The sequence below is a fragment of the Ascaphus truei genome, chromosome 14 (genome assembly GCF_040206685.1).
Source record: "Ascaphus truei isolate aAscTru1 chromosome 14, aAscTru1.hap1, whole genome shotgun sequence".
Classification (NCBI taxonomy): Eukaryota; Metazoa; Chordata; class Amphibia; order Anura; family Ascaphidae; genus Ascaphus; species Ascaphus truei.
Genome location: NC_134496.1, coordinates 33,266,472 through 33,284,321, shown reverse-complemented (window position 1 = coordinate 33,284,321; position 17,850 = coordinate 33,266,472). Strand labels below are relative to the sequence as shown.

General features: G+C 45.4%; 1 protein-coding gene across 2 annotated transcripts in view; it reads right to left on the bottom strand.

The window, feature by feature from the left end:
• LOC142465919 (glypican-5-like) overlaps positions 1–14,160 on the bottom strand; it is a 123,341-nt gene extending 109,181 nt beyond the window's left edge. The window contains exon 1 of one of the 2 annotated variants that reach the window (XM_075570374.1): positions 13,416–14,160. In XM_075570374.1, the coding sequence (XP_075426489.1) occupies positions 13,416–13,584 (169 nt within the window). In that variant the 5' untranslated portion in view covers positions 13,585–14,160. The remainder of the gene's footprint in view (positions 1–13,415) is intronic. The other variant, XM_075570375.1, reaches the window with a different exon arrangement.
• Positions 14,161–17,850: the final 3,690 nt, after the last annotated feature.

Genomic DNA, 17,850 nt, shown 5'->3' with positions numbered 1-17,850 from the left:
CTTCTTTTCTCGGATACATCATCTCCAACAAAGGTTTGGCCATGGACCCAGAGAAGCTAAAGGCCGTCGTGGATTGGCCACAACCCAATTCCCTCAAATCTGTTCAACGGTTTTTGGGTTTTTCTAATTATTACCGGAAGTTTATCCGCAACTTTTCCACCATTGTCGCTCCTATCACGGCACTGACCAAAAAAGGTGCAGACCCTTCATCTTGGTCTCCAGAAGCTGTCACGGCATTCGAGACACTGAAACAAACTTTTGTCTCTGCTCCCATCCTTCGGCACCCTAACACGAATTTCCCCTTCACCTTAGAGGTTGACGCTTCAGACTGTGGGGCTGGGGCGGTTCTGTCGCAGAAATTTTCTTCCCAGGATAAACTTCATCCTTGCGGGTTTTTCTCCAAAAGATTTTCATCGGCAGAAAGGAATTATGACGTGGGCAATAGGGAACTTTTGGCCGTCAAAATGGCTCTTCAAGAATGGAGACATCTTCTGGAGGGGTCAAAAGAGCCATTCACCATCCTTACGGACCATAAGAACTTATTATACATTGAGAATGCTCGTCGCTTAGGTTCTCGCCAAGCTCGCTGGTCGTTATTTTTCTCTAGATTCAATTTTGTTCTCTCATACATTCCCGGCACTAAGAACGTCAAGGCGGATGCTCTCTCCCGGCAATACTCTTCTGAAGAGAGATCAGAGAAAACCACTGAGTCCATCCTCCCTAAACAAAGAATCTTAGCAGCTGTGGCATTCAAGAATCTGGAGAGGATCATCAAATCTCAAGAGAACCTCCCGTCCGGTCTGGTGGTTCCTAAAGACTCTTTGTATGTGGAACCCAAATTTATCCCTGAAATACTGGACTGGGGACACGCCGTCCGTTCGGCAGGGCATCCTGGATTCAAGAAAACCTTGGACCTCATCCGTCGTACCTTTTGATGGCCCAATATGGCTAAAACCATTCTGGAATTTACACGGTCCTGTCCGGTATGTGCGCGTAACAAGAGTCCTCGTCAGAAACCTCAGGGTCTTCTCTTACCTTTACCTATTCCGGAGCGTCCCTGGTCCCACATTTCGATGGATTTTATTGTGGAGTTGCCTAGGTCGAATGGCATGAATACCATTCTTGTGGTAGTAGATCGGTTTTCCAAGATGGCACACTTTATCCCTCTCAAAGGATTACCCTCCTCACCCGCCCTTGCGGATATTTTTGCCAAAGAGATTTTCCGGATCCATGGGATTCCTACATCCATCGTGTCCGATCGAGGTTCCCAGTTCGTCTCCAAGTTCTGGAGAAATTTCACCAAGAGACTAGGTATCTCGTCTTCCTTTTCTTCGGGATATCACCCTCAATCCAACGGACAGACCGAGAGGGTTAATCAATCCCTCGAGAAATACTTAAGGTGCTTCGTCTCTAATTCTCAGGATGACTGGGCAGAATTACTTATCTGGGCTGAGTACGCATTCAATTCTTCCAGGAATGAGTCCACCCACGAGACTCCCTTCTTTATCAACTACGGATTCCATCCGGCTCGCCTACCTATTACTAAAGAATCCTCTGGGGTACCAGCCGTGGACGAACATATTGCTCTCTTACAAGACTCTTGGTCCAGAATACAATCTGCATTACAAAAAGCATCCTTGACATCTAAAGATCAGGCTGATCGTCACCGTCGTCCGGCACCCGAATACAAACCCGGGGACAAGGTTTGGCTATCTTCCAAGAACATCCGTCTCAAAACGCCTTCCCTCAAATTGGCTCCTAGGTTCCTGGGTCCCTTTTCCATTTTGGAGCAGGTTAATCCGGTTTCTTTTCGACTCCAACTTCCTCAAAGCATGAGAATTCCGAATGTCTTTCACACCTCACTTCTCAAACCTTTTATCTCCAGTAGCCTCTTTCCGGATCACACTTCGAAACCAGATCCTGTGATGGTACAGGGTAACGAAGAGTATGAAATACAGGCTCTACTGGATTCCCGTCTTTCAAGAGGTAAAGTCCACTTCTTGGTCCACTGGAGAGGTTTTGGACCCGAAGAGAGGTCATGGGTACCCCTGAAAGATATTCATGCGCCAGGACTCCTCAAACGCTTTCGTAAGAAGTTTCCATCAAAACCATGGAGGGATCGTCCTGAGGTCGATCCTGAAGGGGGGGGGTACTGTGAGGAATCAGGGATCGCGGCGCCCGCGCCCTGGTTCCTCTGCTGATATATTCCCTCCTGCTGCCGTGGCACGCACCTCTCGCCAGCGCCACTCACCTCCGTCGGTGCTGGGGGTTCCCCGTCGTCCTCGGCGTCCCCGGTTTCCAGCAGTACCTCACGCGGCCGCCATGTTGCTCGGGCGCGCGCCTGAACAGCGCGCACCGGGCGAAGTTAATTTATTCACTGCTCTGGCAGTGAAGACCCGCCCCCAATACAGAAATATGATCTCCTGTCAAGACAAGAGTTCTCACCTGCCTGCCAATCAAGGGAACCTATCCAGGATGGCTCCACGCAGTCCTCCAGGTCTGCCTTCACTTCTGATTGGTCAGCCACACTTTATAATGCCAGTCCTTCCTATCATTCATTGCTCGACATAGTTTTCACTTGGATTACTACTCTGGCGTTTTCTCTCTCATTCACTCAGGTTACGACTTGGCTTGGCGGACGTCTCTCTCTGGCTCTAGACCCCTGCTTGGACAAACGACCTTCCAGTATTCTCCAATCCCAGACCTTGGCTAACGGCAACGACAACGGCATTTCTACACCGGTACCGGCAAGTATTGCTAGCGAAATACACCTGGCCTGGCAACGCCAAAATCACCACACTCCGGACACGCTCCCTTTGCTGCGGGTGCGTGCTTCTATACGTTCCTCACCTCAGTGAAAGGAACGGGTCTGGTCTGCGGGCAGCACCGGCGTAACACCGGCCCACCAGCAACCACCATGTCCCGGTCTGTCCCCCCGTCGGCCGCAGCATACCAGGGGGAGAGCGGGCCCCCCAAGAGCGTGGGGCCCCCGGGCTATCTCTACGCCCCTGCTCCTACTCTAATCCCTAGACTCACACATATTTTCAGATCCTCCCTCTACTCTGGTACATTTCCCTCCTCCTTCAAACATGCAACAGTTATACCCTTACTAACATACTAAAAAACAGCAAGCTTGAACTTACCTGTCTCTCGAATTATAGTCTGTATCCCTTCTGCCTTTTGCCTCTAAAACCCTTGAATTATTTTCTCCTAGATTCACTACAATCTGGCTTCTGCACTGCTCACTCCACCGAAACAGCCCTCTCTAAAATAACTAATTTACCTCCATGCTGCCAAAGACAAAGGTCATAATACACTGCTCATATTGCTCGCCCTCTCTGCAGCCTTTTGATCCTGTGGACCACCCTCTTCTTCTTCACATTCTCCATACTTTGGTATCCGTAACAGAGCTCTATCTTGGATTTCCTCTTACCTCTCCCAACGTACTTTCAGTGTCTTGTTTGCCATCCCCTCCTCTGTCAATTTCTCTATGGCCGTACCCAGAGGTCTGTCCTGCGACCTCTTCTATTTTCCCTTTACACACTCTCTCTAGGTGACCTTATTACATCTCTAGGTTTCAAATATCCTCTCTATTCTGATGACACACAAATTTACTTTTCAACCCCTGGTCTTACACCTGCTGTACAGAACAAAGGGGGCTATGCACTAAGCTCCGTGCTTTTGAGTCTGGTTGAAATTAAAAATCACGTCCGATACAAAGTGAAGCCGGAGACGCGATTCACTAAGGCCTTGAGCCCATTTTCACTCGGACGGGCCAAAAACTGGCTTATCGTACGTGCAAGCTTTTTCCCCCTGCTAGCGTTCTTAAACTTTACGTACGCTAGCTGATAGAAAAAAAAGCCGCTTGGAACATTTGCATGGAGATTTGCCATCTCCATGCAAGGCTGTTACAGGCGATCGTACACAAAACAAATACATTTTAATAATAGTGTACATGAGCAGTGGGTCTCCGGAGCTGAACCGCATTGGTTTCAGGTCCGGGGACCCCCTACTTCAGGAGATACAGGCCCCGTTATGGGGCGCCGGTATCCCCTGCACTTTGAAAGCTTCCGCGTCACGTGACCGGGACATTTACATTCTGCAGGGGATACCGGCACCCCATAACGGGGCCTGTATCTCCTGAAGTAGGGGGTCCCCGAGGCTGAAACCAATGCGGTTCAGCTCCGGAGACCCCCTACACATCTACACTACTGTCAAAACACACATATCAATAAACAATAATTCCTTACCTTAGCGGCTATCCGCTATAGTAATGAAGCTGCATTAATGTACATTTTAATAATAGTGTGCGGGAGCAGGGGGTCCCCTGAGCTGCACCGCATTGATTTCTGCCTCAGAGACCCCCTGCTTCCCGAGTTACAGGCCCCGGTATGGGGCATCGGAGGCCAATGTCGCCGCCATCTTTATAGCGTCCAAGACGCGACGTGGGCACTATAAAGATGGAGGCGACACTGGCACCGATGCCCCAAACCGGAGCCTGTAACTCGGGAAGCAGGGGGTCCTTGAGGCAGAAATCAATGCGGTTCAGCTCAGGGGACACCCTGCTCCCGCACACTATTATTAAAAATACATTAAAGCAGCTTGATTACCTTAGCGGCTATCCGCTAAGGCAATGAAGGGGTTAAGGCACAATAGCATGTTTATTGGGGACAATTGCCCCAATAAACATAGCAATATACAACACACATCCCCCCACCCCACCCACCGCCCCCTAACACATACAATACAGTAATGGATAATAGATTATTTGCCCATTATGAAACACATAAAACATTCATAAATAAAAACATGAAATCTTAATCTGAAAATCATCACATTGCATCTTACAATTAAACTAGCAGCTAGACAAATGTATTTCAAATGTCACACAATTTCATTGAGTGTGTACATGATGCAATTAATCTGTGCATCATCTAACACTATGCAAAATCAATTTCAAAATAAAATACACTATGAACAATCTCCCCTAACCACCAATGCCATCCACAAAATCAAATAGAAAGTAAGCAACATAAAGAAATTTACCATCAATCAATTTCCTAAACCAATTACAATCCAATCCAAATCAATTATACAATTCCCTATTCAATTCCTAAAGCCAAACCATTGCCAAAATAATTCTAATTGAAAGTAACCACCATCATTCAAATCTAACTACCAGAAATAAGCCATTAAAAATAACATGTAATTAAATAAAAATTACATTACACACACAAATGTATAAATAAAGCTGCTAAATACATTAGAAATACATGAGATACATACAAATTACAAAATCTCGCTCTTTGCCGACGACATAATACTGTCCCTAACTCACCCCCAAACATCGCTCCCCAATCTTCATAAAGAATTGGTGGAGTTCGGCAAAATTTCGGACTACAAAATTAATAATGACAAATCAGAAGCCCTAAACTTAAATGTATCAGAATCGGAAATCAACTTACTAAAACTGAACTTTAATTATAGATGGAGTTCCTCATACATTAAATATCTGGGAGTGAATGTATCAGGTAACTACCAGTCATTGTACAAATATAATTACCCGGCTTTATTCGGGAAAATCAAAAAAGACCTGGACAAATGGGAAGATTACCAGATCTCATGGATCGTAAGGATGATCTCAGTAAAAATGAATATACTCCCCAGATTGCTATACTATTTCCAGACACTCCCGATCCATGTTCCCAGCCCTGAACTTAAAAACATCCAGAATAGAATGTTTAATTTTATCTGGAAGGGCAAAAGGCCCAGGGTTGCCAGATCGGTCCTCCTGACGCCAAGAGAAAGAGGGGGCCTGGGTGTCCCAGATATCACAAAGTATTATTTAGCGGCCCAATTGAGGCAAGCCGTAGTGTGGAACGCAGACCCGGGTCTCTATTGCTGGCGAGATATTGAATCCCACTACGTAAAAACGCCTTCTCTGCAGGCCCACCTTTGGTGCATAGACAAGGGGGATAGACCACCCCGTAGGTTCGACCTTGGTGCCACCAGACACACCTGGGAAGTTTGGCGGAAATGCAGATCAAAGTTTAAACTAACTGCTCCGGGCTCGCTGCTTATTCCGATCCACAACAATCCTCATTTCCCCCCAGGATGTGAACCAAAACAATTCGACTACTTCCATCTGAAGGGGGTTAGGGTGGTCGCCGACCTATTGAGCGATGGAAGGCTGCTGAACTTCCAAGAATTACGAACAAAACACGAGGCCCCAGAATTGAGTCCATTTAAGTATCTCCAAATTAGACATTATCTCCAAAAATTGTCCCCAAAATTTGAATATCCTCCCCTCACCAACTTTGAGAGGCTCTGCCGAACTTGTACACATCAAAAAGCATTGATCTCTAACATATACGCTGGTATGGAGAGATCAGCAGGCCCCTCCACTCATGACTACATGTCCAAGTGGGAGGCGGAACTGAGTATAGATATAGATAGAGAAGACTGGGAGGATATATGGGACGCTGCTTCAGGAACTTCCATCTGTACCACGACAAAAGAGAATATCTACAAAATCATGTTCCACTGGTATCTTACCCCAGTTAGATTAAAGCAAATCTACCCCCTGGCCTCAGATCTATGTTGGAGAGGCTGTGGACAGAGAGGAGACATGGCCCACATTTGGTGGTCATGCCCAAAAATCCAAACATTTTGGCTTTCTATTCAAATTTTAATCCGAGAGGTAACTAGCCTCACATTAGACCCAGATCCACTGACCTTCCTCCTGGGCAGGCCAATAGAGGAAATTGACCGCCCGGTAGGAAAATTAATCTCCTCCATCCTTACCGCGGCTAGGTGTGCTGTGGCATTCTCCTGGAAAAAGATCTCTCCCCCCTCCATTCAGGCAGTTAAGAGAAGAATAGATGATGTAATGCTCATGGAACGTCTGACGGCGTTTCTCAAACGCAAGACTGCAAGTCACTACAAAATTTGGGAACCCTGGGAGATTCACTGACACCCAAGAGAATCTGATAGAAGAAATGATGACCATTCAAACCTCAGCCTGAAGGACGCTAGGGTCGGCGGGGTGGGGGAGGCTCACCCCTCACCCCCCCCCATCTCTATACCCACCCCCCCCTTCCCCTCTATCCCCCCCCTCTCTTTTTCAGACCTCTCGCTCCCCCGGTCACCCGGTGACCCAGAGGTCGCGCCACTCTTGGCGGTACACCCCCCCCCCCCCCCTCCAACATGGAAAATTTGAAAATCAGAGTGTATTAGGAAATTGAGATGTGATATATGCCTGTAAATTTGCCTGTTTCCTAATAAAAATGTTAAAAAAAAAAAAAAGAAATACATGAGATACATAAACATTAGCAAAACAATCATTTATTATCCCTGTATGTATATACATAACATACAGGGGCAATAAAATAGCATAATAAACAATGCATTTACATCCCCAAATCACATACAATACACCCATTCAGTGTCCCTGAATGTATGTATATCCATAGGGACAGATCAATTCAGGGGCATTAAACGGAATAAAAAAAAAATACACATGAATAAAAAATTTAAAAAAACCCTCGCGGCTGAAACGCGTCAGAGTGCTTGCTGTGCTGTTTTTTATGTGCCAATAAACTTTTGTACCCAGTATCCTGCAATCTCTGGTCCCACGCTTTTTTCCAAGGCAGCTGCACCGCCATCCACGAATTCCTACGTACTGCTACAGACACTTACCCCAGTGAATCCTCTCCTCTTCAGCGGATACACTGGATACAGCGTGACAGCAGGTATTCTATGGGTAGGTGGGCTGAGGGTGTCTCAGCATCAGCCAGGCTGTTCTTGTTTAGGATGGTCGGAGATTCTTAGTGTCACCCTTTATCACCCCTCCCCCTAACCTGCTTCATTTGTCCGCTGGGCTCAAAAGTATGCTCTCTCATTAAGTGCCTGCTTTGTATGTTATTATGATTCATGGATTACCCACGCTCTCTAGCCCTTGAGCACGGGTGGGTAGAATCATTATCCTGCTTTTTCTTTAGGTGTCACATTTGACTCCCCGCTCATATTTTCCTCTCACATTCACAATGTAGCTAAAACCTGTAGTTTTTTCCTCTGTAACATTGCAAAGATACGCCCTGTCCTCTGTCGCTCTACTGCTAAAACTCTAACGTAGGCCCTCATTCTCTCCCATCTCGACTATTTTAACTTTCTGCTGTCCTTCCTGCCTCTCACCTGTCTTCCCTTTAATCTATCCTAAATGCTGCTGCTAGAATCACTTTACTCTCTCCCAAATCTGTCTCAGCATCTCACCTGCTGAAATTCCTCACCTGGCTTCCTATCAAATCCCGTATTACATGCAAAATTTTCCTCCTTACTTTTAAGGCTATACACTGTTCTAAAACATACAGAACACCTACAAGCTCAAATTGAACCCCCAAAATACCCACAACATATATATAAGCATATAAGTTTCACAGAGGAGTGCTACTGAGCATGGCAATTTATATTTAAAACCAGAGACATAACATAAAACACAGACAAAGCTCAGTGCACATCTCCTCCTTACTTTTAAGGCTATACACTGTTCTGCCCCTCCTTACATCTCCGTCCTAATTTCTCGCTATACACCGTCCCGACTCTTGCATTCTGCTCAAGGATGTCTTCTGTCTAACCCTTTTGTATCTAAAGCCCTCTCCCGCCTAAAACCTCCCACTCACTGCCCCACACATCTGGAATGTCTTTACCCTTAATATCCGACTAGCTCCACCTTTAAGACCCATCTTAAAAAAGAGACACCTGCTTAACGAAGCATATGGCTAATACTCCGTGGCATATACTTTACACCTCATACATCGATCGACCTTGACTCCTTCCAGGCGCACTTACCACAACACTCTCCTACTGTCTCTGTATGTTTTCCTACTTACCACTAAGGCTGTGATTATACAAAAAAACGTCAGTGGTGTCTCCCGTAGCGACACCGCGCAAAAAACGCGTTTCATAGAAACGTGATAACTGCCTATACCAAATTCAACTGTCTCCCCGCTTGCTATTCCAAAGCGGGAGACAGTTGATGCTTTTTTTTTAATTTGTTTTTGCGCCGCGTGGTGTCGCTATGGGAGACACCACGGTCGTTTTTTTGGTATAATGGCAGCTTTAGATTGTAAGCTCTTCGGGAGAGGGACTTCTTTTTCCTAATGTTACTTTTATGTCCCAAGCGCTTATTTCCATTCTGTGTTATATTATTCCATGTTATATTAGTATGTCATGTTATTATTGCTTTGAAGCACTATGTTCAGAGATGGCACTACATAAATAAAGATATACAGTTCATACATACAATTCCCTGTGACACCCGAGGAGAGGTGGAATGAGAGCAGCTACCAAAGTTTGAGTCCACGGTAAAAAATAAAGCCCTCTCTGAATATCTGCGGTCCAGAAATATTCCCACCATCACCTTCAGCTGCACATCTAAACCCGTCATATTAATAATGCACATTATCTCATGTTAAAAAGGTTTTAGGAAGCTCACTTGTGTGATAAGATGGTCCATGTACCTTTATCAGCACTTTGCTCACCGAGGGGTAAGCACTAGGATATTATGATGGGAAAGTCATACGCAAGGCTCCCATCTCCAAATTCTAATCACTTATATTAATTGTACCAGTTAACCCCTGGGCATCTTGAAAAGGTCAGGGATTGAGGAAAGTGGATGTGACATGTGGCTGTGTTTATTATGAGACTGTCCAGTAGCAGGAGTCAGTAAGCCACATGAGGACAGCGTTAGTGAGACACAGGAAACATTCGTGTGTGGCTTCAAGAAAGATGTCCTCAAACTACTGAGAAATCAAAAGCCTTATAAAAGGATTCACTTAGAGCAGTGGTTACCAATCTTAATTTGTTGTGCACCATATCAAAATAATTTGTTGTACCACTCACTATCCTCATTAATGTTAAAATATCTGCACAGGTAATTAAATTATACGTACTCGTATCACCTCACTAATTACAGCAATTTAACTCTAACAATACCACTATTGTGAATATTGTATCACATATAAAAGGGAGGGAGAAAAAAGATTACCGCTAATTTATAAATAAGGGATATAAATTGTGAAATAACTAGTGATCAGCTAAGGAATATTACTAGATAATATATGTGTAATAATAAATGTAATATAAACATTGATAATGTAAAATCTCTCTCTCTAAAAACACTTTAATTTATATGCATATGTTTTTAAATATGTTCATTTATCAGTTCAATTAATTCTGGATAATATTTGTGCATATATTTTTGTTATTGAATATTTAAAATAAATGTATTTTAGAAAGCAATTGATTTTTCTTATTTTAAGGCAATATGTGATTTGAATAGATTTTTTATCATATGAATATATGTGTTTGTGTATAGTATAGTTCTAATGGATATACATACATATTTCATGTGTGTACATATATAAATTCTTCCTATTCAGTTTATAGGATCTCTCCTCTGATGTTTACAATAATATTTTTTTCATGAATACAGTAGTCTATACAAACTGTATAGCATGCAAACTTTTAGTGCTGCTCCCCTCTGTCTCTCTCCCCGGCTCTCGCACCCCCGCCTACCTTCATCCGCGTCAGATGACGCTGCGGGGTCATGTGACGTCACGTGACCTGCGGCGTCATTTGACGCCTGTGATGTCACGTCCCATGGTGCCGCGGTGTCAGATGACGCGCTTTGCCATGGCGACGCTTCACAGCCGGCTGAATCCCGGTAAGTAAACAGTTGCAGAGGCCTCACGCGATTCCCTGGCATTTAATTTAAATGCCTGCGGGAAGAGCGCGGGGCCTCTGCAACTGCCCGCGCCCCCCCAGAAAAATCTCCCGCCCCCCACTTTGCGCACCGCTGTCTTAAACAGGTGTGCAACCCTGCCTTTCACCATTATCGCCCAGCATACAATGCTTCCACTGCCGCAAGGGATTCTGGGAAATGACATGCAAATGAGCACATATAGATAAAAATACAGTTTATTAGATTCAATTAAGAGTAACATGTTACTCACATATAGAAACTGCCTCCGGTTGCACGCAGTCGTCTCCTGCACTTAGACACAGTGCATTCCTGCTCCCGCATCTGGTCGACAGGACTGGGTCGAGAGCGCTTGGAGGAACTACGGTGGCCATATGCGGTCAAAAAAGCTCAACGTCCTTGCTTGAACTACGCGTTTCGCATATTGTAATGCTTCGTCAGGTTTATCTGAACCTAATTAATCTGTGAGTAACTTGTTACTCTTATTTTAATCTAATAAACTGTATTTTTATACTCTATCTGCGGCTGTCATCCTTTACATTTGTTTGGGGTCAATCGCGAGGTGAGGACGCCAGGTGTTGGGGTTTATACAACACTAAACGAACAGGACAAGCCGTCAGCTGATAGAAGGAGCAATTTCAACATACAAAGAACCTACTTTGTGATCTAGTATCACACATGGCCGTGTGAGTACAGAAAGTTATGGTTCATTATACACCCTCATCACCCTGAGAGAGGTGATTACATTGGTGCAAAACTGTTACTGATCACTGTGCATCTCTATCTTTCTCCTGCGCCCCCCCTTACTCTGTTTTCTGTCGTGTAAACTCTATGTACTGTAGGTAGTAGCATTGATGCTTTATCTTTGGTTTATACAGTGCTCTGTCTAATAAAGAACAGCACAAATAATGACAGCTTTATATGAGGGGTGAAGGCAGCTTATCACCGATGGGTACAACAAACTACAATACACCAATCTCATCTCCGCAGGAGAATATTGTACAAACTGTTTGCTGTATACTCTGCCTGTCATTATCTGTGTCCCTGACCCAATGCTGGTGTCAGCCTCCACAAATACACACACACACACACACACACACACACACACACACACACACACACACACACACACACACACACACACACACACACACACACACACACACACACACACACACACACACACACACACACACAATTCACAAGTGTCTGTCTGTCACTCTGTCTCATGCTTTTTATGGAAATCTCTTCAGGACTAACCAGGAAAATTGTCTGGATTTTGACATTTCAAAACATTGACCCAAAAAGGGGGGTGGAAGAATAATGTTTGGGGTAGCAGAGATGTGTGACAGAGGCGGCTTAGTCTGGGGATAATTAGTGTAGATGTAATTGTGCTTCGCAACAGTCTGGGGGTAATTGCTGGGGATGCGAGTGTGCTTCGCAGTAGTCTGAGGGTAATTGTGGGGGTGTGAGTGTGCTTCGCAGTAGTCTGAGGGTAATTGTGGGGGGGTGAGTGTGCTTCGCAGTAGTCTGAGGGTAATTGTGGGGATGTGAGTGTGCTTCGCAGTAGTTTGAGGGTAATTGTGGGGATGTGAGTGTGCTTCGCAGTAGTCTGAGGGTAATTGCTGGGGATGCGAGTGTGCTTCGCAGTAGTCTGAGGGTAATTGTGGGGATGTGAGTGTGCTTCGCAACTGTCTGGGGGTAATTGCTGGAGATGTGAGTGTGCTTTGCAGTAGTCTGAGGGTAATTGTGGGGATGTGAGTGTGCTTCGCAGTAGTTGGGGGGTAATTGTGGGGATGAGAGTCTGCAGTTTGGGGGTAACTGCTGGGGATGTGAGTGTGCAGTCTGGGGGTAACTGCTGTAGATGTGAGTGTGCAGTCTGGGGGTAACTGCTGTAGATGTGAGTGTGCAGTTTGGGGGTAACTGCTGTAGATGTGAGTGTGCAGTTTGGGGGTAACTGCTGTGGATGTGAGTGTGCAGTCTGGGGGTAACTGCTGTAGATGTGAGTGTGCAGTTTGGGGGTAACTGCTGTAGATGTGAGTGTGCAGTTTGGGGGTAACTGCTGTAGATGTGAGTGTGCAGTTTGGGGGTAACTGCTGTAGATGTGAGTGTGCAGTCTGGGGGTAACTGCTGTAGATGTGAGTGTGCAGTTTGGGGGTAACTGCTGTAGATTTGAGTGTGCAGTTTGGGGGTAACTGCTGTGGATGTGAGTGTGCAGTCTGGGGGTAACTGCTGTAGATGTGAGTGTGCAGTTTGGGGGTAACTGCTGTAGATGTGAGTGTGCAGTTTGGGGGTAACTGCTGTAGATGTGAGTGTGCAGTTTGGGGGTAACTGCTGTAGATGTGAGTGTGCAGTCTGGGGGTAACTGCTGTAGATGTGAGTGTGCAGTCTGGGGGTAACTGCTGTAGATATGAGTGTGCAGTCTGGGGGTAACTGCTGTGGATGTGAGTGTGCAGTCTGGGGGTAACTGCTGTAGATATGAGTGTGCAGTCTGGGGGTAACTGCTGTAGATGTGAGTGTGCAGTTTGGGGGTAACTGCTGTAGATGTGAGTGTGCAGTCTGGGGGTAACTGCTGTAGATGTGAGTGTGCAGTCTGGGGGTAACTGCTGTAGATGTGAGTGTGCTTCGCAGCAGTTTGGGGGTTATTCGCACTCACCCTGCACCGGAACCTCGGGGACCAGACGTCCTCTCCCGACCTGCTGCAGCTGGAAGGCCGCTCGCACCTCATGGCAACTTGGGGGCCGTTGCGACCCGGCCGGGGCCCCGACACACAGGAGCAGGAGAGACAGAAGCAGCCAGGGCATCTCACCGCACCCCGGGGGCATCAGGAGCCGGTCACACCCCCTATATACACTGCATCTATATACTTATACACTGCATATATTTACCCATACACTGACAGGATCTATATACTCATACACTGATAGGACTCATACAGTGACAAGACCTATATACACTGCATACCCTGCATCTGTATAATCTCATACACTGACAGGACCTAATATGACCATACACTGCATTTATATCTTGTGTACGCAAATAATCTGAGTGGTCTCTGTGTCTCACTCTCTTGTCTCTCAGAGCTGTCTCTCCCCTGTCTCTGTCAGAGCAGTCTCTCTCTCTCTCCTGTTTCTGTCAGAGCTGTCTCTCTCTCTCCTGTTTCTGTCAGAGTTGTCTCTCTCTCCTGTCTCTATCAGAGCTGTCTCCCTCTCTCTCCTGTCTCTGTCAGAGCTGTCTCCCTCTCCCTCCTGTCTCTGTCAGAGCTGTCTCCCTCTCTCTCCTGTCTCTATCTCTCCTATTTGTTTGCCTTTCTTTTTTCTCTCTCTCTGTGTGTCTCAGTTCAGTCCCAGACTGCAGGACAGATCTCTCCTCCTCCCCCCTCTCATTTTCTGCCTCCCTCCTCTGCTCTCTCCCTCTTTTTCAGCCCCTCCCTCCCTTTCTTTCTCTCGCTCTTCATCGCCTCCTGACAACTTAACTCCCCACTTCCCTGCAGGTCTTTCACCTCTTGCCCACCAGCATCCTGGGATTGGTAGTAGTTTTGCTTTCCTAAACACCAAAGGCAAAGTCTTCTATCTGTTTGAGTAAAACCCACGGGCTGTATCTGTTTCTGGATCAAAGAAGTCAGTGGGTTCGTAATCATTGTTTCATTCATTACCGCACAGTTGTGCCAAATGTAAGAAACAGTTTCTTGTATCTGGAGTAGATTTGAGGAAGCTAGTGGACCTTCAAGGGACAATCCATCCATGATGAAAGTGACCTGAGGGCAGTGGTAGGTTTAATAGGTAAATTGAAACTAACCAAATAATTTATTTATTTGTAATCGGACACCAATATATCTCTCATTTTTTATATATATATATATATATACACACACACACACACACACATACAGTGGTCGACAAATCACCAAAAAATCTACTCGCCGAACAAAAAAATCTACTCGCCACCTAGTACCAAACGTGTGCTGCTTGGGCCAATAGGAGCTCGCCACGATGTTAAATCCACTCGCCCGGGGCGAGCAAATAAGCAAATGTATAGGTTTGTCGAACACTGTTTTATATATATATATATATATATATATATATATATATTATATATATATATATATATATATATATATATATATATATATATATATATAAAAATATATGTTATGGTGGGTAAAAAAAGTGACTAAAACCCTCCACAGTAAAGCATAAAGCAACTGTAAATATTCCTGTATATTCATTTGCATGTCTTAGACAGGTCTGCAACCCTGTCTTTCACCATTATCACCCAGCAAACAGCACTTCCACTGCAGCAAGGGATTCTGGGAAATGACATGCAAAATTACAGTTGCTTTATGCTTTACTGTGGAGGGTTTTAGTCACTTTTTTTACCCACCATAACCTTAATAGTCGTGGTGATTACCTACTCTTATCTCATTTGAGCAAATGTCAGAGAGCCAACCTCACACTGATGATACCCATCAAGGTTGAAACATGTCTGTGAGTGGGTTAACTGACTTTGCATCTCCCAAGTCCTTGCTTAAAAGCTGTGTTTAAAGCAGCATGCATTGACTAAGGGTTGCTCATGTAATGTGAGCATGAGATAAAAGGTGGCACTGTGTGCTCATTTGCATGTCATTTCCCAGAATCCCTTGCTGCAGTGGAAGTACTGTTTGCTGGTGCAAATGAATATACAGGAATATTTACAGTTGCTATGTGTTCGACAAACCTATACATTTGTTCGCCCCGGGCGAGTGGATTTAACCCCCGGGCGAGTAAATATTGGCCCAAGCAGCACACGTTTGGTACTAGGTGGCGAGTAGATTTTTTTGTGTGGCGAGTAGATTTTTTGGTGATTTGTCAACCACTGTATATATATAATGGAAACAGCCATGATAGTGCAGAATAACATATGACATAAATTGTTAGTCCAAATAAAAAAGGTATCACCTAATACATACACACATACATAAGTTTTTAAACTTTGGAGGATTTTTACAATGTTTGACAAATAATCTTATCACCAAAAAAAAACCATGAACTGTTAAACAAACTTGTTAACTTAGCTCTGTTCCTTTGTTTGCAAAGGAATGATGAAGCCATCACCAGTCAAACAGATGAACATAAATATCTGATATGCTTTTTAAGAAGCCATTCACATTCATAGAAATAAGTAAGGCTTTGTCCCCGCTGGCGCTGAGCTTGCTCATGCTTGGAGAGCTCTCCAAGCATGAGCGCGGGTTGTCCTTTAAAATTTCGCAAGCGCTCACGCGGGGGGGGACGATGCAGGGGAAGCTGAGCGCGCTAGAGAGTATAGAAATGTTGTTTATCTAAGCGCAGAACGCCGGTGAGCGTGTGTGCACGCGCATATGCGCGCGCGCATTGCATGAGCGGGGACTTGCATATATATTCATATGCAAGTCACCTTGCCAAGCGCTGCCCGCTCAGCGAGCTCAGCGCTAGCGGGTGTGGACGCTCCACGCTGAGCCCCTGCATCCTCAATGAGGATGCCTTGAGAGGGGGCTCACGCGGCTGTCCGCAGGCGTGCGGAGGCTTTGGAGTTTTCAGCCGAGCGCCAAGCTGTTTTTCAGCGCGCTGTCGGCTGAAAACATCCAATCAGCCTTAACCAGCGTCAACGTCACGGCGCCGTGACGTTGACGTCAGTGCGTCGCGGGCGATTGGCCTAGCGACGTCACTGCCCCGCCTCCAACCACCTCCCCCCGGCTCCCTTCGCGCACGCTGGCTCTCCTGCAAGTCCGTGCAATCGCGCTGACTGAAGCAGGCGAGCCTCAGCGTTAGCGCGCCTCCGCTCTCCTCACCCCTCTATGGCCCGGGCCTAAGACTGCAAGGGAGATGAAATCTTGCTAAGCGAGCAAATTACACACAAAAATTATAATTAAATTCAACTTTAAACTTACTTGTAGGATTTTGAAAGCTGATTGAAGAGACACAGTGACAATTTGATATGACATTATAGTCTATGCCAGTGTTGGATTGTAAGCTCTTTGAGCCAGGGACTCCTTTTCCTAAATGTTACTTTTATGTTTGATGCGCTTCTTCCCATTATGTGTTATTTTTATTATTTATATGATTATGTCACGTGTATTACTGCTGTGAAGCACTATGTACATTAATGGCACTCCTATAAATAAAGATATATATATATATACATACATACAGTGTTTTTCAACAGGGTGTTTCCCGAGCATCCCTAAAGGGTTCCCTGCAATTTCCAGGTCATTTGAAAATGGTACCAAATACACAATAATTTACAATGTATCTGATCTCAGATGCGCTATTAGAGAGGATTGGAGTTCCTTACAATGCCTCTTATCTCAGACGCGCTATTAGAGAGGGTTGGGGTTCCTTACAATGCATCTGGTCTCAGACGCGCTATTAGAGAGGGTTGGAAGCATCTGATCTCAGACGCGCTATTAGAGAGGGTTGGGGTTCCTTACAATGCATCTGATCTCAGAAGTGCTATTGGAGAGGGTTGGGGTTCCTCAGAATGTCTCAATATAATTATAGGGTTCCTTAACTACAAAAAGGTTAAAATAACACTGGTCTATGCCAGTAACTCCTTCCTAACTCGCCATCATGACACTCGCCAAATTGCATACTGCCTTTCAGTACTGTGCAGTAGAAGTTAAGTTTGATAATTGAGTCAATGACATCACAACAATCATGCAGGTAGAGAATCGCTACCAGTGTATGAAGGGCCATGGGTTCGATTCGGGAGAGAGCTGCAGAGAGGAGAGAGATGCAGATGCCGGGTAAGTCCTCGCACGGTGACCATTTCCTGGTTAACGCGATCCAGGTTATAACGCGGTCTCATTATGTGGACCCCGAGCACCGCGTTATAACAGGGTTCATCTGTACTTCCAACAGTAATGTAGAAGGAGGTAGTAGGGCCAGGTTTGGGAGGAAGTATGAGGAACTCTGTTTTTGCCATGTTACGTTTAAGTTGGCGGAGGGTCATCCAGGATGATATCGCAGAGAGACATTCAGAAACTTTGGTCTGTACAGCAGGTGTAAGGTCAGGCGTCGAAAAGTAAATTTGTGTGTCGTCAGCATAGAGGTGATATTTAAACCCAACAAATTTGA